This window comes from Moschus berezovskii, chromosome 20 (genome assembly GCF_049115385.1).
Source record: "Moschus berezovskii isolate FMDL1 chromosome 20, NW_MosBer_1.0, whole genome shotgun sequence".
Lineage (NCBI taxonomy): Eukaryota > Metazoa > Chordata > Mammalia > Artiodactyla > Moschidae > Moschus > Moschus berezovskii.
In genome coordinates, this window is record NC_142479.1 from 54458208 (window position 1) to 54484661 (window position 26454).

Consider the following 26454-nt stretch of genomic DNA (forward strand, 5'->3'; position numbering starts at 1 on the left):
GCTGTGACCACATGTGGAAGTGGGTCGGGGGAGGCAATCCAGCTTTGGCAGCTTTAAACTTTGTTTAAAGTTTTTTATTTCATTCTGAAATAAAAGAATGAAAGTGGGGAAGTAGTGAGTGGTAAGAAGATGGGGTGGGGGGTGGTGTGGGAGGGAATGGAGAGAAAAGGGCAAATCCAAGAAGGAATTAGGGAGGGAGGGAGAGGAGAATGATTGCCCCCAGGATAGCAGGTCTTGGCCCAGCCAGCTGTGAGTGGGCAGCCAGAAGGGCCCCTCCCTTGGTGCTGCCAATACCAGCTGCCAGGCAGAGGGGAGGCCCCAGAGGAGAGGGAAGCTGGGGAAAGGGAATGGAAGACTTCCAGGGCAGCCTTGCCCAACTCCCCCAGGGGGCTCTTGGGGAGGGGGCTGTGACCCAGGAAATGCTTGGAGAAGGTGCTGCCTGTTCTGGCAAGGCCTGTAGGCAGTGGTGAGCTTGTGAGCATTCACATCACCTCTCCCTGGACTTTCTGAAGATAGGAACAGCCTTGGATGTGACCGGGTTGGGGGTGAACGGAGAGGTAGGATCCTATATGGACCATGGTTTGCGAACTTGGTCCTGTGTCCACTGTGGGACCCTAGGCAAGGCTCCCTCACTCCTCTGGACTCCATTTCTCATCTGCAAAATTTCCAGGGCTTGAAACAGTTGACTGCCAGGGTTCTTTCCTGTTTCTGCTGCACAGGGGAGTGCACAGAAAAGTCGTGGAAGGAGGGGCAGGGCAGGGGGGCCTCTAGGTGAGCTGGCAATCTCTGGAATCCCCAGTCCTTCCCCTCAATACGGCTTTACCTCTGAGATCACAAAAGCTGTGTCCCCACCCTCCTCCCCACACACACATTAGACTTCTTAAATCTAGAGGCTCAGAAAATGACGAACGCCCGCATCTCCAGCTGCTCCAACCCTTTCCTCCTCCCTTTTGACAGATGAGAAAACTGAGGCCCCGCGCTGGGATTTCCAGAGCCCGGGATTTCCCAGCCCTCCCACTCCCATCCTCCAGCCACTCCCGCCCCTCTTGCCCAGCAGGGCCTGCGGCAGCTCTGCGGGGTCGCCGGCGAGGGCCGGCTGGGACTCCCGGGGGACCCCGCCGTCGGGGCAGCCCCCCGCGCTCCGCGCCGCCCCGCCTCGCCGGGGAGCCAGCCACCGAGGGCGGAGGCGGGGAGAGAGCGACCGAGGCTGGGAGGGGTGTTGGCGAGAGCTCGCGCGCTGTGTATGGTCTGTCAGAGGCAGCTGACCTTTGAGGAGGAAATCGCTGCTCTCGGCTCCTTCCTGTAGTAACAGCCGCCGCCGCCGCCGCCGCCAGGAGCCCCGGCCGGGAGCGAGCGCCGGCCCCGTCGCCGGACCGCCCGGCACGACCAGGTGGGTGGCCCCGGCGGCGCGTCCCCGGCGACGCGCGCCCAGAGGGGGCACCCCGCTGCTGCCGCCGCTGCTGCCCAGGTCCTCGCCCCGCAGGCCCCGGAGCCCGACAGCCGGAGGGGCGCCGGGGACGGTCCCCGGGCCCCAGAGGGAGTTTCGGCGCCGCGTGGACGCGGGACGCGGGACGCGGATGGAGGGAGGAGGCCGAGGGAGGGCGCCGTCCTCGCCCTCGGTGGGCAGGGGGCGCTGTCGGACTGGACAGTGGGAGACGTCGGGGCACAGCGAGGTGCGGGGGGCGCAGCCCGAGAGAGGGAGTGTCTTGTCTCCCCAGCCCTCCCTCCTGAACACCCCAGCCACGTGCCAGTGGTGGCCGAGCCGTCCAGGGGAAACCTTCGGTGGCCTTGCCCTCGCTTTGGGCTGGAATATCCCCGCGTTCCCAGAAACTGAGACTCGGAGTGCGAAGCAGGGTAGGGGGTGTTTGCAGTCCTCCCCAGAGGGCCCGAGGGCCTCCGCCATCAAGTTTCTCTTTCAGTTTCCAGCTGTTCCCCCCACCCCCACCCCGGGAAGCCCCGGTGGGGCGAGGGGAGAGGAAGAGGGGAGGGCACCTGACTTTCGGGAGCCCCTCCCCAAGCCTCAGCGGGTTCCTCGCGGGAGGGAAGGACGGCCTTCCCCTCCTCACCGTCTTTCTTCCCGCACAGGAAAGCGTGTCTGTGGGAGGGGAGGGGCCTGGCCTGACCGCGGTCCAGGGATGGGTGGGCATGGCAGGGCTAGAGGCAGGCCCAGTCCACGCCTGTGCCGAGAAGGCACCTCCTCAGCGCTCTGCTCGCCCTAGGTGAACGGACATGGCGGGCTGGATCCAGGCCCAGCAGCTGCAGGGAGATGCCCTGCGCCAGATGCAGGTGCTATACGGGCAGCACTTCCCCATCGAGGTCCGGCATTATTTGGCACAGTGGATTGAGAGTCAGCCGTGGTAGGTGCCCTTTCCCGGCGCCTTGCTCTGCGGGTCCCTAACCATCCAGGCCCCTTGGCCTTTACGTCTCCTCTGGGTGGTTTGGGGAGATTCTGATCCTGGCTGTCCCTCCCTGTGCGGAAGGGGTGGTGTCCCAGGGAAAGGGGAACAGGGAAATGGGAGTCTGGGAGGGGAGAGGGGATGTTTCTAGACTCTGATGCCTGTGGAGCTGCCGGGAGTAAGTCTTGTGGGCAGAGCCTGGGATTTTCCCGTCCTTCCTGGTACCTGACCTCCTCATCCAAGGAAGCACCATAGCAGGTTTCTCTCTCCTGCCTTGCCCTAAGGGATGCCGTCGACCTGGACAATCCCCAGGACCGGGCCCAGGCCACCCAGCTCCTGGAGGGCCTGGTGCAGGAGTTGCAGAAGAAGGCAGAGCACCAAGTGGGGGAAGATGGGTTCCTACTGAAGATCAAGCTGGGGCACTACGCCACACAGCTCCAGGTGGGCGTGAGCTGCAAGCCATCTGCAGGGAAACAGTGTCCGCCTTCTCTTTCCAGCACCAGAACCCCTGGGTTTTTTCCTGGTTTGGCCACTGACTCACTGTATGACCCTGAGCTTATCTGTGCTTCAATTTCCCCCACCCCCTCTTTCTAAATCAGACCTGTCAGATTCCTTTAGCCTGTGACAAAGTAAGAGATGGGGCATGTTTGTCCCCAAGAGAAGGGGGATGGGTGAAAGCACTTTCTGGGCAAATCAGGCAGATCAGGCAGAAGGGATGGGAGCAGCCTGAGTCAAAATTCTGTTGTGAGAGAAAGGAACACCGACAGATTCTAGAAAGGAGGGGATGGGGCAGCCAGACATCCCTCTTAGGGCTCTTTTAAAGGCCCTAAGTGGTGTGCGAGAAGAGCAGAGTTGTCCTGGAGCCTTGAATTAAGGGTTTAATGTGAGGTGAGGGTGTGGGAGGAAGGAGTATAGGGGAGAGAAGAAATTTTTGTGGAATAGGAAAGGGATGTGGATGGTAATCATAGATGAGCATTTATTGGAATTCACTTGAATTTTTAGAGAGCCTTCTTGAATACAAGCAGCAGGGTGCCAAGGAAATAAAAAGTCCATCCCAAAGGAGGCAGGAAACAGGAGAAACCTGGGGTGTGGGGGGTGTGGGAAGGGAAGTAAGATAGGAACTTACTGTGGGCCAGGACTACAATGGAAAGTACCTTGACCTTGGCATTAGATGCCCCGAGTCTTGAGTCATCTGCTCACTCACTTGTTTGCCTTTGGACAAGTACTCAATCTCTCTGAGCATCAGTATTCTCATCTGTGAAATGAGGATAATGGTTTCTGCTTATGTCATAGGGTTTCTATGATGCACAAGTCAAAGGAGATGGCAGATTGGAAGTACTTTGTAACCTGTGGGTTTCTAATGCACTGCAAACTGAATGTGAAGATCTGGGAGGGGAAATCAAGTCAAGGAGAGATAGAGGTTCTGGTGGCAATTCCTGAGTCTTCCGAGCAGAAGCTGAGGCATAGGCTGGAGGAGAGGAAGGAATGGGTGGCACTGGGCATGGTGGGAGCAGAGGGTGGCCTTTGGCAGCCGCTGTTGGATTCTTTCAGAACACGTACGACCGCTGCCCCATGGAGCTGGTGCGCTGCATCCGCCATATTCTGTACAATGAACAGAGGCTGGTCCGAGAAGCCAACAATGTGAGTGTCCCATGGGTTTGGGGAAGGATTTTGAGAAGTCCTTTCACCTGCTTTCCTCTCCAGACACAGTTCTGTTTGATAAACACCGGCAGGAGAGAGCACCAAAGAAATGAAATACACGGGCAAGTATGAGAGGCCGTATTACATGCAGGTGTAGATTGACCTCCCCCCCTACACACACACAGAGCCCCCACTCCCTGGCTCTACTGTTTACTAGCTGTGTGACTTGAGCAAGTTACTTAACCTCTCTGAGCCTCCGCTTGTTTCCTGTTATAAATGAGAGTAGTCATAGTATCTACCCTGTAGGGCTATTTCGAGGATTAAATGAGATACTCTGTGGGCAAAGGATGTGTGCTGTGTGTTTAATCGCTCAGTCTTGTCTGACTCTCTGCAGCCCCATGGACCGTAGCCTGCCAAGCTCCTCTGTCTATGGAATTTTCCAGGCAACAATACTGGAGCGGGTTGCCATTTTCCATTCCAGGGGATCTTCCCAACCCAGAGATCAAACCCACATCTCTTGTGTCCCCTGCCTTGGCAGGTGGATTCTTTACCACTGCGCCACCTGGGAAGCCAGGGGGCAAAGAACAGATATATACAAATGAGAAGAGGAAGCCCTGAACACACATACACTTCTGGAAACTCAATCTATGTCAGAGATGGCATTACAAATCACTAGCGAAAAGATTTGTCATTGAATAAATGAGGCCGGGGGCAAAAGAAGAAATATCCTCTGGTGGGGTCTGTGAGGAGAAATGGAGGTCTGTGTCAGAAGAATTAACCTGGGCAAGCTCAGAGAAGCAAGGCCCAGGGAGGCAGAGCAGGGACCTGTTCCCCAGATTCTGAAATCATAAAGGTCTCAGACATATGCTTGGACAATGGTGCAAATGGTACATTATCTGCAGTAAAGCAAAATGAATTTCATTAAATGATATCCCTTAGGTAAAGACCACAGAATAGCGCCTGAAGTGAAGTCATCGTTATTATTTACTTGTGGTGGACACTGATATCAAGAATTTGAGAGGTCATTCAGTAAACATTTATCGAGGTCCTGCTGTGCGTCTGACACTGGACTAGGATGGGAGAAACAGATAAAGTCGTGGCCTCCACCTAAAAGGAATTCAGGCTGTGATAGATTCTTTAGGACTCTGCTGAGTGCTAAGTCAGCCTATATGGAAAACGGACCCAGCTCAGATTGGGGCAGGCTGGCCAGTAGTGGGGAGGGTGTCCTGAGGAAAAAAATGCCTGACTATAATGAGGAAAGAGGGAGGAAGAAGGTGGAATGAGTTTTCTAGTAAAAAGTAGCAGCAGTAGGATTTCCCTGGTGATCCAGTGGTTAAGGCTCCACCTTCCACTGCAGGAGGCATGGGTTTGATCCCTGGTCGGGGAATTAAGATACCACATACCACAAGGTGCAGCCAAAAATAGGAATAAAGAAAATACAAAATAAATAAATAGCAACAGTATATATGAGGGCAGGAAGGCACAAGCCATCTTATGACATTTGAAGAATTTTAAGTGTTTAGTGCTACTGGGGAGAAGGGAGCCAACTGGGCAGAAGCCAGGTCACAGAGGGTCAACTGGTACAATTCTTGACTTGGCGCAATTACAGAGCTATCTGTAAACATAGGAATGAGTCTGGTTCTGGTTAAGAAATACCTGCCTACAAGGCAGGTGCAGTTATGGTTGGGGGGAAAATAGTCCTCCAGTCATCAAGCTGTTCTTGGACACCTCTGATGTCCTGGGCCTTGAGGATTTTGTTGTTTACCAAACAGGACAAAGTCTTGGTCCTTAGGGAGCTCACATCCTAGTGCAGAAAGGCAGACAAGAAAGAACATGCAGGAACGTGACATGTTTGGTAGGGCAGTCCTATTTTAATGTAACTCTTCAGAAGAGGTCACTGAAAAGGTGCCAGTGGAAGTGCCAGCCTCAGGAAGATTTAGTGCCAGAATGTTCCAGGGTAATGGAACAAAACATGCAAAGGCCCTGAGGCAGAAGCTCCCTGTGTATCCAAGGAACAGAAAGTGGCCAGTGTGGTTGAGCAACAGTGGAGCGGGGGTGGGTAGGCAGAGGCTCCTGGCTAGGGCCGTGGAGGCTGTGAAGGGAGTTTGGATTTTATTCTGAGAGCAGTTTACTGGAGACGCCCTAATGATTTGGTTGAGGACTACCCTGGGAGTCCAGTGCCTAAGAATCTGCCTGCCCATGGCGGGGACATGGGTTCGATTCCTGGTGCAGGAAGATTCCACATGCCACGGCGCACCTAAGCCTGTGGGACACAACTCCTGAGCTCGAGAGCCTGTGCTCTGCAACAAAAGAAGCCACGGCAATGAGAAGCCCTTGCACCACAACTAGAGAGCAGCCCATGAGCAGTAACAAAGACCCAGCACAGCCAAAAATAAATAAATAAGTAAAATTAAAAAAAGAACAACGCGTGGTTGAAGGAATAGATCCAAACAGGTTAGCTGAATGGCTGGATCAACAAAGCATTTGTTGATGCCTCCTTGTACCTTCATTTAGGGGTCTTCAGGACTCCACCCACGAGCAGTTCACACCCTTCCCTCAGTCCTGAGGTCTTAGTGAGGACACGGATGACGTGTGTTCACGTGGCCCTGTTCCCCATCATGTCCCCAGCATCTAGCATCATGGCATGGGATCAGTGAATGACTCTGAAATGAGGGGCCATCATCCTTAGTAGGAAAACTCAGGTAACTCCTGGGATGGGTTGGGTTCTAGTCTCTTCAGAGAGAACTCAAATGGACCTTGTGTGTACTCTGATGGAGGTCAGAACTGCAACAGAAGTTTGTACCAGAGTCTGCCAGGTCACCTATTTCTCCTCCTTTACCCCCTCCACCCCTATTTTGGCAAATGACTCTTCTGACTCAAAGCACCCTTCCTTCTTATTCTAGATTTGGTGTCTGGGGTCTGTAGTATTGGTGTTCCCCAAGGCCTGAGGTTTTTCTCCCATCCTCACTGCCCAGCTCACTGCTGCCTGCACCCTCCCCTGATATGTCTCCAGGGTAATTCTTCTGCTGGGATCCTGGTTGATGCCATGTCCCAGAAACACCTTCAGATCAACCAGACATTTGAGGAACTGCGATTGGTCACGCAGGACACAGAGAATGAGCTGAAGAAGCTGCAGCAGACTCAAGAGTACTTTATCATCCAGTATCAGGAGAGCCTGAGGATCCAGGGTGAGCCTGGTGTGGGAGGGCAGTGCATGTCTGGAGGACCAGAGTGAGACCACTTTGTGAACTCCTGCGGGGTTGGGGCTAGGTCCATGTCTCCCCCAGAGCCTTACCCAAAGCCTGGGACAAGTAATAGAGCCCCTGCTGTGGGCCAGCCTCCAGGCTAAACCCTTATTCAATACAACCTTTACTCAATACGACTGTGTTATTCAATACAACTTTTACCATAGCCTTAAGAATTAAGTGGGGTTTCCCTGGTGGCTCAGATGGTAAAGAATCTGCCTGCAATGCAGGAGACCCAGGTTTGGTTCCTGGGTCAGGAAGATTCCCTGGAGAAGGGAATGGCTCCCTACTCCAGTATTCTTTATTCCTGTTTTGCAAATAATAAAACTGATGTTCAGAGAGAACATGCAGTTTGGCCTGGGCTTCTTGTAAGTTGCAGAACTGGATATTAACTAGAGATATTCATAAAATCCCTATATTTTATTAACCAGTATTCTGTGAGTGTCTCGGTGAACGAATGAATGAATGTGGACAGAGTGTTCCCCAATCAGAGGGAAAACCTAGGTTGGGAGTCCCCTGGTTGAACCAGGCTGGGGAGGGGTGGAATTCCAGGAGTGCCCCTTCTTGAGCTTAAGGAGGTAAAGATGGGAGGAAGATGTGACAGTGGAAAACTCTGCTGTCTCTCAGGTCTATAATTTTCTAGTGGCTGCCATGATTAGGGTGTGGGGAAAAAATTTAACCCAGAAGGAATTAACCCCACTAAGTGTCCCTACGGTACACTTTGAGGAGCCTTGAAACATGACTCATCTTCCTCCACTTCAAATTGACCCCAGAGCTGTATCACCCCCATCTAAGTGAGAACAGGAAGCCACCTTTTCCTTGTTCTTATTTTTCTGACTTCTTAAGGTAGAACCTTAGGTCATTGATTTTAGACCCTTCTTCTTTTCTAGTGTATATATTCAGAGCTATTGATTTCCCTCTCATTAATGCTTTAGCTGCATCGCATCATCTTGGATATACTGTATACCATTATCATTCAGTTTGAAATATTTTCTAATTTCTCTTCTGTTTATTTCACCCATACACTATTTAGACGTATATTGTTTAATTTCCAAATATTTGAGTTTTTTCTAGATGTCATAGCATTATTGATTTCTTTTCATGGCTGAGTTCTATTGTTGTCAGAGAACATATGAGTATGATCTCCTCTCCTAAATTTATGAAGACTTGTTCTGTGCCCCAGCATGTGCTCTATCTTGATGAATGTATTTTGTGGTCTTGAAAAGAATGTATGTTCTGAAGTTGTTTCATTTAAAGGTAACAATAATAAATTCAATAATGTTAACGAATTTAACATAGTATATAATGTTAACATAATGAAGTAAAAAAAACAAACCGAGAAACCAATAACGTATTTTCCAAACATAATTTAGTGAATAGAGTGGCATTGTTTTTTACATTTTTACAAATCTTTTTAATGTTAGGCTTAGTTGGAGACAGCTGGATCTGGCTTTCAATCTGTTATAATATCACATATCTTATAGCCTCTAGAAAACTCTGCTGTATACTTATAAGTGAATGAAAGAAAAAAAAGGCAAATAAAGTCTTATGATTTTATGAAAAAGTTCTGGCTTTGTGGACCTCCTATAAGGGTTTTAGGACACCTTCAGGGGTCCCTGGTTCACACTTTGAGAACCACTGATATATATCTTTATTATTTTTGCCTAATTGCTCCTATAGAGAGAGAGGTATCAAGATCTACTGTATTGTGTAATTCTCCGATTACTTATGTAAATATCTCCTTTATGATTTTTGAAGCTTTATTATTAGATGCATATATATTTATGCCATGCTTAGTCTCTCAGTCGATTCCCTGGGTCAGGAAGATCCCCTGGAGAAGGAAATGGCAACCCACTCCAGTATTCTTGCCTGGAGAATCCCATGGATGGAGCAGCCTGGTGGGCTACAGTCGACAGGGTCGCAAAAAGTCGGACACGATCGAGCGAGTTCACTCACTTTCACTTTTAGTCTCCCAGTCATGTGACCTCATGGACTGTATTCCGCCAGGCTGCTCTGTCCATGGGGATTCTCCAGGCGAGAATACTGGAGTGGGTTGCCATTTCCTTCTCCAGGGGATCTTCCCAGATCCTGGACCAGATCAGATCGAACCCAGGTCTCCAGCATTGCAGGCGGATTCTTTACTGTCTGAGCCACCAGGGAAGCACATATATTTATAGTTATTTATAATTATTTATAATTTGTATGTCTTTCTGATTGATTGACCCCTTAATAATTATGGAATATCTTTCTTGATCTCCGGTATCACTCTTTGTCTGGGGTCTATCAGATATTACTATAACACCTCCAGCCTTTTTATTCTATATTAACACAATGTATTTTTATTCATGCTTTTTATTTATTTTTAAATTAATTTATTTTAATTGGAGGCTAATTACTTTACAATATTGTAGTGGTTTTTGTCATACATTGACATGAATCAGCCATGGGTATACATGTGTTCCCCATCCTGAACCCTGCTCCCACCTCCTCCCCATCCCTTCCCTCAGGGTCATCCCAGTGCACCAGCCCTGAGCACCCTGTATTATGCATTGAACCTGGACTGGTGATCTGTTTCACATATAATATACACGTTTCAATGCTATTCTCTCAAATCATCCCACCCTCGCCTTCTCCCAACACAGAGTCCAAAAGACTGTTCTATACATTTGTGTCTCTTTTGCTGTCTCGCATACAGGGTCATCGTTACCATCTTTCTAAATTCGTTAGTATACTGTATTGGTGTTTTTCTTTCTGACTTACTTCACTCTGTAAAATGGGCTCCAGTTTCATCCACCTCATTAGAACTGATTCAAACGCATTCTTTTTAATGGCTGGGTAATATTCCATTGTGTATATGTACCACAGCTTTCTTATCCATTTGTCTGCCGATGGACATCTAGGTTGCTTCCATGTCCTGGCTATTGTAAATAGTGCTGCGACAAACACTGGGGTACACGTGTCTCTTTCACTGGTTTCCTCGGTGTGTATGGCAGTTCTATTTCCAGTTTTTTATTCATGGTTTTTAAAATTCAAAATGTAGACAGCACATAGTTGAGTCTTTTTGTATTTATTCTGAAAATCTTTGATTTTAATTGAGGTGCTCAGTTTATTAATATTTAAATACCCATCTATTGAGCTTCACATTTTAATATTTATTTTGTTTTATCCCTTTTTGGTTTTTGTTCCTCTGTTCTTCCTTTTAATTGTTTAAATTTTTAAAAATGCTGTTTTAATTTAACCATTTAAGCTTTCCTCCTACCCTACCCTATGGGTGTTTTCTGTATCTTGAGATTAGCGCATTGCCTGAGTCATAGCAGACATTGAATAAAAGTTGGGCGATAATTCGAGCAGGTCTTCATCACATCTGAATCCATCCCAGACTGACTTGAAAGAAAGGATAGCCCTTTTCCAAAATTAGGGAACAGGAGATTTCAGCTCAGTATTTCTACCCAAGGCCATTGACTGGCTGACAGAATTGATGATCCTGTTCGTTGGTTTTCTGTTTCCTACTTGTGAGGTTTGGGTTTGTCCGCATCATGCAGTGTCAGTTCAGACTCATTTGTCAGGTGCACCCATCAGAAACACAGATGACTGATCTGTTTGTGTGAGGGCAGTCTCATCTCCCTCCAGTGGAGCAGACAATTGCCTCACATCTCCTGGCGTCCTTCCCAGAAGCTTCTGCAATTTGCTAGGAGAGACCTAAGTGGGTCACTTGCATAAGGAGCCAAGTCCCAGTGTTGGGATTATCACTGTCTCCCTGTGGGTGGCAGGATTCCGAGTGGCTGTCCAGATTGTTCTGCTGTGTTCCTTGCCTGCTCAGTCCCCTGCAGTAAGCATGGAGCCATTCTAAGTTCTCTTCTAGTTCTGGGCTTTCCTGGATGAATAGAGTTGCTTTAGTCTGTCCCAGCCTTGTGTGTCCATAGGACAGGGTCTCAGCCATGTGACATGGCCCTCAGAGGCCTGCCAGGAGTTTGACCAAGACTTGCTCATTCTTCTAGACTCAGCCCCAGTGAGGCCCCTGGGATGTTCAGAAAGGCCATTGGCGAGGGTCGGATGCCAGCATTGGGGACAGTGGTTACCTGTGGAGGGAGGGATGGGGTTACCAGCAGGGGAGGGGTACAGGTGCTTCACCGTGGAAGTGCTTGATTTCTAAGCGGCTTCTTGATACACAGGTGCTCCTTGTATCATCCTCTCTACTTCCTGTGTCTTAAGTATACCATCACAGGTTGTTTGCAGAGGGACTCAGTGAGGCCTGGTTACGTATTCCTGCCATTGATGAGCTGCCTGAGAGCTGGTGTGGAGAGAAATTGCCTCTCTCTCCTGAGAGAAGCTCACTGCTTTCGTGTCCCCAGTGGCCCCATTATCTCTGTGTCTCTCTTCTGGTTTGTCAGCTGAGCTCACAGTGACCAACCTGGATAAGCATGTTAGGGACCTTCACCGCCTGAAGAAACCCCCCCTTCCCTGAGGAGAGGCTGTCGAGCCTGGGAGGCGGGACAGAGCCCACGGAGCAGAGCCTTCTGACGAGGCTGTATGCGTGAGGTTGGGGCTGAGAGCTGCTCCGTCAGCCTTTCATCCCCTCATGTAACCCATTGACCATGACTGACTTCCCTCTGGGGCCAATGATGCCGGGCAGCGTCCTGAGCATTTTCTGTCTCATCACTTGTTTAACCTCCCAGCAGCAGCTGAGGTAGGTGCCTCATGATGCTCCCCTTTCACAGATGGGAAAACTGAGGCAGAGCGGGGTGACTTGCCCAAGTTCACCCACCTGGTGAATGGCAGGCATGCCAGGCAGGGTGACTCCAAGCCAGACCCTGCATGGGGTGAGGCAGGCTAAGTAGGGGGTTGGCCAGGGTAGGATCCTCCTCAGCTGTCACCCAGGCTTCCATCTCCCCACTCCCCGAGGGGAGCTCAGAGTCGGGGTACAGGGGCCAGAGCCTTCTCATCTCTGGGTCCCATTGCTGTGGAACCTGACTGGCTGCTGGTCAGACATGCCCCCTCCAGGGTCTTGCCTCCAGAACAGATGGGCTTCCGGCTGGACCGGGGAGGTCATGGTCATGGTGTCCTGTCCCCTCCTCCAGCTCAGTTTGCCCAGCTGGCCCAGCTGAACCCCCAGGAGCGACTGAGCCGGGAGACGGCCCTCCAGCAGAAGCAGGTGTCCCTGGAGGCCTGGCTGCAGCGCGAGGCCCAGACGCTGCAGCAGTACCGTGTGGTGAGTGGGCTGTGTGTCCCTCCCCTCCCGTGGGGGCGGTGACGCCCCGAGCTGTCCTGGGGACCCCGAGGGAGGCAGAGAGCCAGGAGGAGAGCGACCCAGCAGAGCAGGAGGCCAGGGCCTTCTTCCCCATGGGGCCTGAGGGGCAGAATCGGTCTGGGAGGAGGAGGCCCTGCAGTGCTCTTTTGAGAGCCCAGAAGGGCCCGCTGAGCCACCGCCCGACCCTCAGGAGCTGGCCGAGAAGCACCAGAAGACCCTGCAGCTGCTGCGGAAGCAGCAGACCATCATCCTGGATGATGAGCTGATCCAGTGGAAGCGGCGGCAGCAGCTGGCGGGGAACGGAGGGCCCCCCGAGGGCAGCCTGGATGTGCTACAGTCCTGGTACCAGGGGTGGGGGCGGGGAGGGGCAGGCAGCAGGGGCTCAGTGTGGTGCTGTCAGCTGCTGTTTGCGCCCACGTCTACATGAGCAGCTGGCTCCTCTGTCTGAGCACGGGTCTTATCCCACCAGTGGTTCTGGTTTGATGCTGACGCTGGTGTCCCTTCCTGTGCCCCCTCCCTGGGAGGGGCATCACTGGCTTGGATGCCGGGGTGAGGCCAGGTGGCAAAATGACACTCAGGCTGGTTGGACCCCAGTCAGCGTCGTTCCTCCTGGGTGTTTCTCTGGGTTTCTGGAAGGCAGGGAATCTCTGCTGTGCCCAGGGAACAGACGAGGTGGCTTGGGCACCAAGCCTTCCTGGGGGTGGAGCTGGGTATGGGCCTGGTCCCTGCCTGGGCCCCTGCCAGCTTCTGGCCTGGAGGACAGGGGTGAAGTCAGTGTCCTTCCCTTGGGCCCCGGGGCTCGCGTTCAGGTGTGAGAAGCTGGCGGAGATCATCTGGCAGAACCGGCAGCAGATCCGCAGAGCCGAGCACCTCTGCCAGCAGCTGCCCATCCCCGGCCCCGTGGAGGAGATGCTGGCTGAGGTCAATGCCACCATCACTGACATCATCTCAGCCCTGGTGACCAGGTGACTCCTGTCCACGCCCTGCTCCCATCTGGTTGCCCTGGGTGGGGGGCAGCAGGGTCTTTGCAGATGGGGAATAAGTAAGTAAGTGAAAGTCAGTCAGTTATGTCTGACTCTTGCAACGCAATGGACTATATAGTCCATGGAATTCTCCAGGCCAGAATACTGGAGTGGGTAGCCTTTCCCTTCTCCAGGGGATCTTCCCAACCCAGGGATCAAACCCAAGTCCACCACATTGTGGGCGGATTCTTTACCAGCTGAGCCACAAGGGAAGCTCTGCAGATGGGGAGCTCTGGCTTAAATCCTTCAGTTTCTGCCTCTCACCCTCATCCCATCCCTCTCCCTCCCCTGTTGTGATGGCCTCTTGCTGTTGACCTCGCCAGTTTTTCTCATGGACATTACATGGGCGTCTGTCTCCTGCAACTCATTTCAGCTGCTGAGTTCCTTTCACTGCCTCCCTTCCCGCCAGCTCCCCTGACTCACAGTGGCCCCCAGGGAGGGTGGACTGTTCCCAAACCCTCCCTTCACCTGCTCAGCCACGTGGAAGGTGGGGCCAGAGCCCGGTCCCCTGAGGCATCTCCTGTCCGTTGTGTCCCCACAGCACGTTCATCATTGAGAAGCAGCCCCCTCAGGTCCTGAAGACCCAGACCAAGTTTGCGGCCACCGTGCGCCTGCTGGTGGGCGGGAAGCTGAACGTGCACATGAACCCCCCCCAGGTGAAGGCCACCATCATCAGCGAGCAGCAGGCCAAGTCACTGCTCAAGAACGAGAGCACCCGCAAGTACGCTGCCCTCTCTTTCATCCGCCCCGCCCCCAGCTCAGCCTCTGTTCTGTAGCTGGGGTCCTCTGCGATGAGGACACACCCGGCCTCCCACTCTTTGTCTTGCGTTGTGATGTGGTCCCATGTCTCTCCAGTTCACCCTGTCTGTCTGGGGGTACTCCTCGCACACAGAGTAAATCAATAAGGATTTCACTATTAGGGTGTCCCAGGACCTGCGCTGAGCACTGGGACACTGCGGTGATCCACACCGAACTTGGCTCCATCACGGCCCAACCTTTAGGCTAGCAGGCAGCAGACATGAGAATTGATTACTTGCTGGCATGTGACAAGAGAGACGACTGGGGCACCGTGAAAGTGGGTCATGGAGGGGGTGGAACGGAATGACAGCTAGTTTCAAGGCTGCGGGATGACTAGGAGGAGATGATGAACGGGCGTGGAGAGGGCAGACGTTCGGGCAGACAGAACACGGGCCTGTCTGAAGGAGGAGCAGACGAAGGGCGTGGGGGATGGGGAACCCAGGGTGAGGTCCTGGGATTAGGCCAGGCCACCCGTGAAGGGCGGGCGTGGGAGTGAATGAAGGAGGGCGGGGGTGAGCGAGGGGAGGGACTGGGTCCTGGGTACTGAGGCCCACTGTGTGCTCTGGGGCTAGGATGACGAAGATGACGAAGAGTTCTCACTCTCTTAGAGCTTGCCTTTGGGCTGGGAACAAGACAGTCATATACTCTTAAAAATCAGGCGGCGTCAAAAGGCAATAGAGTCTAGACAGAAAATTAAAGCCAAGCAATATCACAGCACCTGGATAGATGTTGCAACAGCACATGGATGGCCAAGGAGGGCCTTTCTGAGGATCTATTTGAGTGGAGACCTGAATGAGAAAGTCAAGAATGCGACAGGGGGACTTGCCTGGTGGTCCACTGGTTAAGACTCCACCTTCCAATGCAGGGGCTGTGGGTTAGATCCCCGGTTGGGGAACCGAGGTCCCATGTGCCTCGGGGTACAGCCAGAAGTTTTTAAAAAATTTAAAAAATAACAAAGTGTAAAATGCATTACTTAAAAGAAAAGAAAAATAACGTAACAGGAAGGCAAGTACAGGAGTCCCCAGGTGGCACAGAGCTGGCGTGTTCGGCAAACAGACAAGATACTGTGAGCTTGCTTGTTCTGAATGAGGGGAGAGGAGCCCATTGAGGCCAGGGCAGGGGTTGATGGCGGGGATCTTGTTAGGTTGGGGTCATGACTTTTAGGCCCCCACGTCAATCTTGACACCCAAGGAACTTTAACGCTGGCCCCACCCTTGGGGCTTTGCTTGGATGCTCTCAGGTTGATGAGAAAAGTCAGCCCAGAGGAACGCTCTTAAGGGAGGGGTCAGGGGCTGCTGTGGAGCCTTCTGGAGAAGCTGGGCCCAGGGTGCATACAGGACAGTGCTCCAGGCCCGGGCCCAGTGGAGACGGGTTCCCCTCTGCTTGGCAGTGAGTGCAGCGGGGAGATCCTGAACAATTGCTGTGTGATGGAGTATCACCAGGCCACAGGCACCCTCAGTGCCCACTTCAGGAACATGGTGAGGACAGGGCCCGGCCCGAGGTGGGAGGTCTGCTCGGAGCTGAGTCCTGAGTCCTCGTGACCTGCCACTTTCTCCTCGTCCCCTTCTGATCTCCCGCCCTGCAGTCCCTCAAGAGGATCAAGCGAGCTGACCGGCGAGGCGCAGAGTCTGTGACGGAAGAGAAGTTCACAGTCCTGTTTGAGTCTCAATTCAGTGTTGGCAGCAATGAGCTTGTGTTCCAGGTGAAGGTGAGGCCTGGCTCCCCTGTCCCCTGCAGGCCACCCAGCTGACCTGGGAAAGGCAGGGACTGGAATCCTTGTATACGCTCAGTCCAGTTACCCCATGATGCTCTCAGAAAACCTAATTTCACTCTGCTGGTGCTTATTTGCTAGATTGTAATCTGGCACCTGGGCTTCCCTGGTGGCTCAGATGGTAAAGAATCAGCCTGCAATGTGGGAGACCTGGGTTCGATCCCTAGGTTGGGGAGATTCCCTGTGGGTTAACCCACTCCAGTATTCTTACCTGGAGAATCACCATGGACAGAGGAGCCTGGCGGGCTGTAGTTCATGGGGTTGCAAAGAGTAGGACACGACTGAGTGACAGCACAGCACAGCAATGTGGCACCCACCCACAGGATTGAGGCAATGGGCCAAAAAGAAATTGGCTGTGTTTTTTGTTTATTTCTGCTTTGGTTTTGCTGGAAGGGGCTTGAGGAATGGAGGTCGGGTGCCCCCCCAAGTGGAGGGCAAGACCAGGATCATATGCCCTCATCCCTCATTCCCTGGATTCCCGTAGACCCTGTCCCTTCCTGTGGTTGTCATCGTTCACGGCAGCCAGGACCACAATGCTACTGCCACCGTGCTGTGGGATAATGCCTTTGCTGAGCCGGTGAGTCCCTGCGGGACCCCCACCTCAGCCCGCAGCCCCTCAGAGGTTCCCAGGGTCAGCCCCAACCCCAGGGCTCCTGCTGAGTGGTCTTCTCCCACTCTTGGGCCAAACCAGTGGTCAGGGGGCAGCTGGTGTGAGCACGACCTCAACTCTGTCTGGGCTCCAGGTCACGGGGCTGGGCTCTCCTAGGTCTGTGGCTTGGTGCTTGGAATCTGGTCCCTGATCTCTGCTCCCAGGGCCCTGGGCTGGGTCTCTACCCCTATATATCCATCCCTCTGCCCCCCCACCTTTCTTTCCCTTATGCTTTTGTCTCCTTTCCTGGATCTTTCTCACTCCCCTCTGCCTCTTGGTATCTGTGTGTGTGTGTAAATATCCCTCAATCTTTTCCCTTTTCTTCTCTCCCCCTCAGGGCAGGGTGCCGTTTGCGGTGCCCGACAAAGTCCTCTGGCCGCAGCTGTGCGAGGCACTCAACATGAAATTCAAGGCCGAGGTGCAGAGCAACCGGGGCCTGACCAAGGAGAACCTGGTGTTCCTAGCGCAGAAGCTATTCAACAGCAGCAGCAGCCACCTCGAGGACTACAATGGCATGTCCGTGTCCTGGTCCCAGTTCAACCGGGTGAGGGACGTGTTGCCCGCTGCCTGCCTGGGACTACCTCCACCCGTCCCCCACCTCACAGACAGGCACCTGGTCCCATGGCCCCCCTCCACCCCCAGACCCCTCTGCTACAACCAGGAGAGATGGGGGCTGGTACCCCAAAGAGTGCAGACAGTCATGAGATCCGAGGCAGGACTTTGGAAAGAACCCAGAGCTGGAAGTCAGGGTCCCCAGGTTCTAGACCTCAACATGTTAACTCATTTGCCAGGCACCTTCCCTTCTCTGCATTGCACTTTTCCCATCTGTAGAATGAAGGGGTTGGGCAGGAATGACTTTGGAGGTCTCATGCAGCTTGGACACGTCCTTGCACCTTTGACCCCCTCCATGGGATTGTGCCAGATCCCTGTGTCTGAGAGGAGGGGCTTCCCAGGTAGTACTAGTGGTAAAGAACCCGCCTGCCATTGCAGGAGACAAAAGAGATGTGGGTTTGATCACTGGGTTAGGAAGATCCCCTGGAGGAGGGCATAGCAACCCACTCCACTGTTCTTGCCTGGAGAATCCCACGGACAGGAGGCTGGTGGGCTGTAGTCTATAGGGTCACAAAGAGTTGGACACAACTGAAGTGACTTGCCACACATGCACTGGTTGAGGACACAGGGGCAAAGTGTTCCCTGGACCACCTGTGATGACGGGGACATAAGCCCTAACCTGGGGTTTCCTGGGGACTCTCAGGAGAACTTGCCCGGCTGGAACTACACCTTCTGGCAGTGGTTTGACGGGGTCATGGAGGTGCTGAAGAAACATCACAAGCCCCACTGGAATGATGGGTGAGGCACGGGGGGTGGGAGGTCAGGGGCTCAGGGGACAGTGGCTGGTGGCCCAGCGGTGACTCTGTGTGGTCTGTGCACCCAGGGCCATCCTAGGTTTTGTGAACAAGCAACAGGCCCATGACCTGCTCATCAACAAGCCCGACGGTACCTTCTTGTTGCGCTTTAGCGACTCAGAAATTGGGGGCATCACCATTGCCTGGAAGTTTGACTCTCGTGAGTTCCCTGCATTGCCCACACTCCCGCCCCAGTGACTCTGTTTCTCCTTTCCTCATTCCCATTCTCCATCAGGCCTGTATCCTTAGAAGGGGTCCGGTGGGAAAGATGGGAACTGAGCTTGGAGGGTGGGTGTAGTGTTGCTCAGAAACCCAGTCCCTTTCTGTTATTTTCCTCTTGGGAGAACCGAACACCACTACCCCCCCACAGCCTCCAGAACTGCTGAGCGAGTCCTTTTGTCCTGACCCAGACTTGTTGGTATCTGCTCACCCGCGGTCACTTCCTTGACCTGTGCTGAGAACAGGGGTGGGGTTGCAGTGCAGGCTTTTGCCTGGATGTCTCTACAACCCTGGCCCCCAGCCCTATGGCTGCGATCCTCCTCCTGATGGCGATGGGTTGTGAGAATGAGCTTGGCCTTTTCACAGCTGACCGTAACCTGTGGAATCTGAAGCCATTCACCACGCGGGATTTCTCCATCCGATCCCTGGCCGACCGGTTGGGGGACCTGAACTATCTCATCTACGTGTTTCCAGACCGGCCCAAGGATGAGGTCTTCTCCAAGTACTACACTCCTGTGCTTGGTGCGTCTACCCAGCACACCTCCCAACATACTCCTGGGGCTAAGCAGTGGGTACACCCCAGGAAGAGCCCAGGGGCCATTTCCCCTGTGAGTGTTGGTCCATGGGATGGTACAAGGCACATGGAGGGGATTTCAAGGCTCACCACTGAAGAGGATTTGGAAAACAGAAATCCCGACCTAGCTTTCTTCCCTGCAAAGCAAAACACTGAGTGGACTCCTTTCTGTGCCCTTGGAAGAGGAGGTGGCTGCGGTGTAGGGGGAGGAGCAGGATCACGAAGACCCACAGATAATGCACGGCTCCCATCTTGATCAACTGCCCTCACCCCTCTCCACCCTCAAACCTGCCCTCACAGTTGAGGGTAGGAAGCAAAATGGACAGGTTTTTTCTCTTCAACCTGGCCCCGCTCCATTGGTTGGGTTTGTTCCTCGGTGTGGACTCTGTTTCCTTGGCAGGGGTGGGGGCGGGGAGAGAGGAAGCCACGGGCCAGGAAAGGAAGTGGGAGATGGGATGAGACTGAAACCAGGGGTCTGGGGGGTCACCTGGTGACCGTCAGCAGGTGTTTAATGGGAGTCTGTGGGAAATCTTATCCCTGATGAGCCCCGTGGCATTGTGGGGAGTGGGGAGGGGGAGGCCGACTGCATAGGTGGTGTCCAGTCCGCTGGGAGCTCCCAGGGACTTTGGTTCTCATCACCATCTTCCCCCCTCGGCAGCTAAAGCAGTGGACGGATACGTGAAGCCACAGATCAAGCAAGTGGTCCCTGAGTAAGTGTCCGGGTCCAGCCCCGGTCTCCTGCTGCCTCTTCTCTCCTCCCCTGCCTCCACCTGGCTGTCCTCACCCACCACCGCCTCCCCTCCTGTTCCCTCCCCGACGCGACCTGGCCCAGCCCTGGGGAGGGGAACTGGGCGTGGTCACAAGGGGGCGGGTACCCAGGACCCCGCCCCTGCAGCCGGAGCCCTCGGCTCAGGGGGCCCCCGTCGTCCTTCCACACCTGGGAAAGACACGAAGATGCCCCCGAGCCCCTCCCCGCTGAGGCTCTGCTTCCTCCCACAGGTTTGTGAGCGCCTCTGCAGACTCTGCTGGAGGCAGCGCCACCTACATGGACCAGGCTCCCTCCCCAGCCGTGTGCCCCCAGCCTCACTATAACATGTACCCACAGAAGTAGGTTGTGTTCTCATGCAGCTCCGGGGGGAGGAATTGGGCACCCGGCCTCAGGCGGGGTGCCCAGAGGGCTAATGGGCAAGGATTCCAGAGCTCCTTTCCGTCTGAGACCACCCAGGCCAGGTGCAGGGTGGATGAGATCAGCCAACCGGGAGCATAGAGCATTGTGAAACTACACATAGCAGGGCCCTTGCTCTGGTGCCAACTAGCTGTGTGACCTTGGGAAAATTATTGAGCCTCTCTGATGCTCAGTTTCCTTATCTGTAAAATGGAGTCAAGAATACCTGCCACATGGGACTGGGGTCAGGTTCAAGCAAGAGAATGCAGGAAACGCATTTAGCACAGGTGAGGCTGTTGTAAGGGCTTGATACAGAGTATCTCTGGGTGAGTGGTGGTTCTTAGGAGTCTTGTGGGAACAGTACATGTCACTCCTCTCTGAAGTTCCCAGAGAAGGGGATTCATTCTCTTTCAAGCTGGGGGTGGCCTGCTGCCACGGGACGACCACAGGCTTGGGAGTCACAAAAACTGGAATTCCAGTCCTGCCCACCTGCCTACCAGATGGCCCTGAACAAGCTTCCTAACATGGTCGAGACTGTTTCTTCCTCTCTAAAGTGGAGTAAATACCCACTTTACCAGTGGCTGTGGGGATTGGCATAACGTGGTTGAAAGGCCCAGGCCTTAATAGCTGCTTAGTGTCTGGTGCCTGAGATCTCACAGACAGAGCTCCTTCACCCAACCACCTTGTTTTACAGAGGAGGGCAGGGACAGGGGAAATCAATTCCCTGAGATCACTCGATGAGCTTGTGAGCAATGAGACTAGAACCGGGGTGTCTTCCAACAAACCAGTGACTGACTGATTCAGCTTGGCAGTGCGGGCATCTAGCTAGAGCAGGTCCTGTTCCCATGAGACTGAATGGGGATCAGGCTGGGCGCTGTCCCTCAGGAGCCTGGGGCTCTGCGGCAGGCCAGCTCCCTCTGACACCCCTCTCCCTCTCCCAGCCCTGACCCAGTGCTCGACCAGGATGGAGAATTCGACCTGGATGAGACCATGGATGTGGCCCGGCACGTGGAAGAACTCCTCCGCCGCCCAATGGACAGTCTGGACCCCTCTCTCCCTCCGCCCACTGGTCTCTTTTCCCCCGCCAGAGGCTCACTCTCCTGAATGTTTGTTCGAACACTGCACTCCTCTGTGGAAACAATCCCCAGTGTGCAGGGTCCTGTTCATTGTGATTTTGTGTTTGTATCTCTGTGCATACTGATGCCTTTGCAGGCAGCCCATGTACACGTGTAGATGTGCGTGCGTGTTTGTGTACGAGGTGTGCCCACCTTGCCTCCGCAGTCCTAGGTGTGCGGCCGCCTTGTTCTTCAGATGAAGGCATTCCAAGAGCTCACTGGGTCTGCCTGTGGGAGAGACCAAGCCACTTCTGTGGTCACAGGTACGCCAGGCAGGCAGACCTATTCCTGCCAGAGCCTTAGTCTGCTCAGCAGCTGTTTGAATGGAATTATTCGCCAAGGGGAAGGAGACAGGTAATGTCTCTAAGCTCAAGTTTTATTCCTGAGTTAGCAGCTTCGCCTACCAATTGTGTGCATGGATCTGCTCTGGTACAGTGTTGGTCTTTTGATTCTTCCCCTCAGGAGGGAGGTGATGAGTGATATTTTATACTTTATCTCATGAATAGGGACTCCAGAGTTTTTGTGAACTGAGAGCTTATCTAGGCTGTGGTTATGTCCCTAAACACAGCAGAAAGGGGTCTTTTGCCTCGGGCCTGGAGTTCCCTGGCCTCTTGGCCCCCAGCCAGGGGGCTCCGACTTCATGTCTATAATGCTGCTGCCCACATTCCTGCTCTTCATTACTCCAACCCCAATCCCATTCCCTCCATCTGGCCCCAGCCTTCTTTCCTTGCCTCTCTGTCTGCAACCTTGCTCACTATGGAAGAAGTTGGGGGAGGGGGAGAGAGGTCCAGGGCTTGCAGGGTTGATCCCCTCTCCTGGAAAAAACCTGCAGCAAGAGGCAGCACCAGTGACTTGCTGTGCGCCAGTGGAGTCTGGAGGAGGGAGGGGTAAAAGCTGGTGGCGGTCCACTCTTCTGGGAGGGGGAGCTCGGAATAGGGCCTCTTCGCAGTTGCGCAACTGACTGTGCTCTGAGAAGGCCCCTCCCTCTGAAGCTGCCGCCCACAGGCAGCCCCAGGGCAGCTGACAGCCGGAGTCCTGGAAGGGGTCTCGACGAAGGTGGGGAGGAGAAGCAGGATTCTTTTGTACTTTGTACATAGGCTACACATTTGTGTAAACAGTTTTTGAATAAAATATTTTTTTTCGTAAATTTGCTGGTAAGGCTCCTGGGTCATGGGGACCGCTGGAGTCCTCTTGCTCCTTTCCTCCTGCATAGCTGGTGCTGTAACCTGTAGCCTAAAGCTACCAGTCTGCTCCCTTTTCTGTGGTTTTAAGGGCGCCACACTCCACCCACCCCTTCCCCGCCCCAGTACTTGCGGTGCCTTTCAGAAGACTAAAGAACTTGAGGTCTTGGGAAAAGCCAGGACAGCAATTACTGGAGCGGGAGCAGGGGAGAACTTTGGTCCCCGCCTCCTGCCCTTATCAGCTGCTGCTATAAGCAGTCTGGAGGGTGGCAGCTGAAGGCCAGCGCCCACCATTCTCAACCCGGCGGGCAACCCCGCTGGTTGGACGATGGAGAGCGGAGAGCGCTGCAGGAGCCTCGCCACAGTCCCTCTTCCCCGGGTCCCTTCCCAGAGACCAGCAGGTGGCACCATTCCACTGCCACTGCGTTTTCAAGCGTTTGGTTTGAGGCTGGGACGGTCTCCTCATTTGGTCCCATTGGCACCGAGAGTCCAGGGACTGTCGCCAGGGCCTGGGGGCGGGGGAGCAAGGGCCTACGACAAGGTTTCTTCGGGGCTCAAAGCAAGGGAAGAGGGGCTCACAGCCCACCCGGAGAGGCGCAGGAGCCCGGCCCGGGGCTGGCGGGGGTGGGCGGCATGGGAGGCAGCCGCGGAGCCGGGATCGCATCTAATCTGCAGCTGCATCTCTACCCGGGGAGGCGGCGCGTATCTCCCGCACCCGCTCGTCTCCATGGTGCTCGGCGCCGGGCGGGGGAGCCAGGCCAGTGGGCGCCTCGGTCTGCGAGTTATCACCGCCCACGGCCCGGGGCCGTAGCCGAGGCCCGTTGAGTGTTGGACGATCGTCCCCATGGAGCGAACTGAAGAGAAAGTGATAATGGAACCAACTGTGGAAGAAGAGGCCTAGGGGTGGGAGTGTCTGCCCCCTGAGGTGGCTTATCTGACTCCAGGCAGGACACCGCGGCTTGTGAAGGCCCAGGAAGGGAGGGAGGGTGCAGAGAGGAGGGAGGGAGGTAGGGGGAGACAGGAGGCCTCACTGTGCAGCCTCTGTGCACCAGCAGTAGGACCCCTGGCTCCTCCAGGTACCCTTGAGCTGGAGGCTGGTGGCTAATGTAAGATGAGGTGCGGGGGAGATGCTCCGTGCTCCAGAGGTGGGCCCCATCAGCTCCAGCATGAGAAGCTAAGACCACCAGCCCAGGAATGGGGTAGCCACCATCTTGCAAGACCCAGGCTCGGCCTATGAGGCCCCTCAGAACTGAAGCAGGGGAAGAGGGCCTCCCCTCCCCACCCAGCCCCCAGTCAGACATAGAACTGCCATGCTATGGGAGGGTTGCTATATAACTTTTATTTCTGAAAGTTAAAGTAGATACAGCAATATACAAAAAAAATAATATAAATTTTTACACTATTAAGTAAGTATACATTGGAATTTGAATGCAGTGGCCAGGACAGCATCTCACAAACCACCCTGTGGGTAAGTTAGGCATCCTTGGGAATCCCTTGGCTGGACAGGGGGTTGGCAGAGAGAATGCAGGCAGGTTCTAGAGGATGGGATTCTTTAAGGAAGGGTCTCAGCTCCTCTCAGGGCTTTTGCTAAAATCAGGGTTAAAACCAGATACTCACAAGACCTAAAAGCCACGGATTTTACAATTTCTACTCCAGCAAAGCCAGGATTCCTGCCCCAGGTCCCTCATGTTAAGCTTATTTCCATCTAGAGAGTTGGAGGAGAATCTCTCTGCATTACCTGTCAACCCGTTTGTCTCGGAAAGGAGGTCTTATCCCCTTCAAAAATTGGCGAATTTGGGTGTAATGCATAGCATCCCTAGAAACTCTGGTCAACTGAGACAAGGTGGCTGTTGCCGACCCAATCTAGACATGCTTCTGGGTCTGAGAGGCCCCATATCAGAGACCTCCCACATATACCTATGTTCTGAGATGCACAGTACATGCAGTTGTTCTCCCTAATTGCGGGGCCCCTACGGGGAGGAGATAATCACCAGTGCTGGGGGAAGGTGGGAGTGTACATTCCCTCACACAACAGACAGACCCCAAGCTTATCACTAAGCCTTTGCCCCTGGCTTGATAGAGTGAAGAAGTGATTACAGGTGCAGCAGGAAATCTCTAAGAAACTGGGATAAGAACCATATTCCCTGAGCTCAACTAGACCCTTGACTGGGGATCTGTAGTCTGACTCATGTTCAACCTGTAACTGTCTCCCTCTTATCCAAAAAGGTCCCAAGACCAGGTGCGTAAAGCAAAGAGGACAAGGGACCTTTAGACACTGGAAGGAGCCACCCAGCAGAGGGGCTCAGCGAAAGGAAGAATCGTCCTGTCCCTTCTAAGACACCCACCCACGCTTGGCAATAGGAGAAGCCCAGGGAGAAAGAGAGATCAGGTTGTAAGTGCCCCTCTGCCCAGCCTTACCTACAAACAGGCCAACATGCTAAAGGGGGAAATAAAAACTTTATTTAAAAAAAAAAAAGTCTAAAATATTTAGGGTCTCCTTCAACCTTCCTATTTCAAACCAAAGGCATCTTCAGATATCTTTTAAGGGTTGGATCTAAAATTCATATCAGGGGTTATATAAATTATCGGCCTGAAGAAAGCTGAATACCTGAAGCACCAAGGAGGAAATTAACTGAGTTTTCTTAAATACAGAGGAAGCTATGCCAATACACTCAGTGTCTTTTGCCCTTAAAAAAAAATTACTTAAGATTAAAAAGAAACCACGGGGCTTTGAAAGTCCTAGCATCTATGTGGACGTTAGCAAGGTTGAAAGTGTGGTGCCGGGAGGATGCGGCGAGAGGCAGCCGGTGGCATCAACTTACAGAACAGGCAGAAGAATGCCGCTGGCACCAGGAGGCACTTGACTCACAACGACAACAGCTGCTGAGAAAGGGGCCGGGGGGCGTGGGAGGAGGGCAAGAAAGAATGTTTCCTCTTTCTCCCTCTCACCGCCCCTTCCACATCCCCTGATCACAGTCGTGGAGCGCGTATTCTTATTTGCATGTAGATAAAAGCGTATCACCCACATTCATTCATTTCTCTATTTTAAAAAAGTGCCCAGATTGCTCAGAGATAGCTAAAGTGAGAGATGAAAAAGAAAAAAAAAATCTGGAACCACAAAGTTGGGAGCTGAGTTGATCTGGGCTTGGGCTGTGTAAGGGCTGGTGGAACATGGGTTGGTACATCCGTCATCTCTCGCTGCAGCTTCCGTCCTCGGCTCCTCACATGGGGGAGGTAGCGCACTCTGAGGTCAGCTCCATGTCGAACGTGAGGGACTCTGGCAGAGGGGGACACACAGGGTTAGAGCCAGTTCAATCGCCTGGGTCCTACAGCAGGCAAGGAACACAGCCCTAGCTTTCTGGGGCACGGGGGCTCAGACCGCCACTGCCATCCAGTCTCCTGCCCCTGCCCCTCAGTCATCAAGAAGGGGTAGAGAATCCACATTCTCTCTCCTCCCTACGGGGTCTTGCCTTCTGAAAGGGCACCCACCCCTCTAGGTTGTCACAGAGCCCAAGACTCAGCTCTCTGTGCCCATACAGCAGCTGCGTACCGGCCACCTACTTTACACACAGTAAAGGGTGTGTGTCAACGCTGCTCTCTCAGTTCGTCCCACACTCTCCTTCCCTCACTGTGTCCAAAGTCCGTCCTCTATGTCTGCCCTGCAAATAGGTTCATTAGTACTGTTTTTCTAGATTCCACGTATATGAAATCATGTTCGTGTTAATATACGAAACTTGTTTTTCTCTGGCTTTCTTCACTCTGTGTAACAGGCTCTAGGTTCATCTACCTCACTAGAATTGACTCAGAAGGGTTCTTTTTTATGGGTGAGTCCACTGCATACACATATATACGTATGTACCTAGGTACGTTCCACAACTTCTTTATCTATGCAAATGCTTATGGACATCTAGGTTGCTTCCATGTCCTGGCTACTGTAAATACTGCTGCTACAAACACTGGGGTACAAGTGTCTTTTTAAATTATGGTTTTTCTCAGGGTATATGCGGAGAAGGCAATGGCAACC

General features: G+C 53.3%; 2 protein-coding genes across 3 annotated transcripts in view; one reads left to right on the plus strand and one right to left on the minus strand.

Annotated features, from left to right (window-relative positions):
• Positions 1-1240: 1240 nt before the first annotated feature.
• On the plus strand, positions 1241-22396 carry STAT5A (signal transducer and activator of transcription 5A). Of its 2 annotated transcripts, XM_055407883.2 has the most exons (20): positions 1241-1390; positions 1719-1854; positions 2220-2357; positions 2681-2837; positions 3948-4037; positions 7051-7225; positions 12361-12491; positions 12721-12872; positions 13340-13495; positions 14094-14273; positions 15741-15828; positions 15936-16058; positions 16606-16698; positions 17108-17314; positions 18026-18120; positions 18206-18336; positions 18762-18917; positions 19628-19679; positions 19969-20076; positions 21076-22396. In XM_055407883.2, the coding sequence occupies exons 3-20, from the start codon at positions 2230-2232 to the stop codon at positions 21236-21238; spliced, it is 2385 nt and encodes a 794-aa protein (XP_055263858.1). In that variant the 5' UTR covers positions 1241-1390; positions 1719-1854; positions 2220-2229; the 3' UTR covers positions 21239-22396. The 2 variants fall into 2 exon arrangements, with proteins under 2 accessions (XP_055263858.1, XP_055263859.1); XM_055407884.2 differs by lacking the exon at positions 1719-1854 and having other exon boundaries at positions 1245-1390.
• Positions 22397-23744: 1348 nt separating this feature from the next.
• STAT3 (signal transducer and activator of transcription 3) overlaps positions 23745-26454 on the minus strand; it is a 69086-nt gene continuing 66376 nt past the window's right edge. The window contains exon 24 of the mRNA XM_055407889.2: positions 23745-25707. Within this exon, the coding sequence (XP_055263864.1) occupies positions 25652-25707 (56 nt within the window). The 3' untranslated portion in view covers positions 23745-25651. The remainder of the gene's footprint in view (positions 25708-26454) is intronic.

What these genes read in the sequence shown, in the direction of transcription:
- STAT5A (XM_055407883.2), top strand. Translation starts at nt 2,230, where the DNA reads ATGGCGGGCTGGATCCAGGCCCAGCAGCTGCAGGGAGATGCCCTGCGC. An exon ending in GGAGAGCCTGAGGATCCAGG is followed by an intron (nt 7,226 to 12,360) that starts GTGAGCCTGGTG and finishes CCCCTCCTCCAG; the next exon opens with CTCAGTTTGCCCAGCTGGCC. An exon ending in AGCTTGTGTTCCAGGTGAAG is followed by an intron (nt 16,059 to 16,605) that starts GTGAGGCCTGGC and finishes GGATTCCCGTAG; the next exon opens with ACCCTGTCCCTTCCTGTGGT.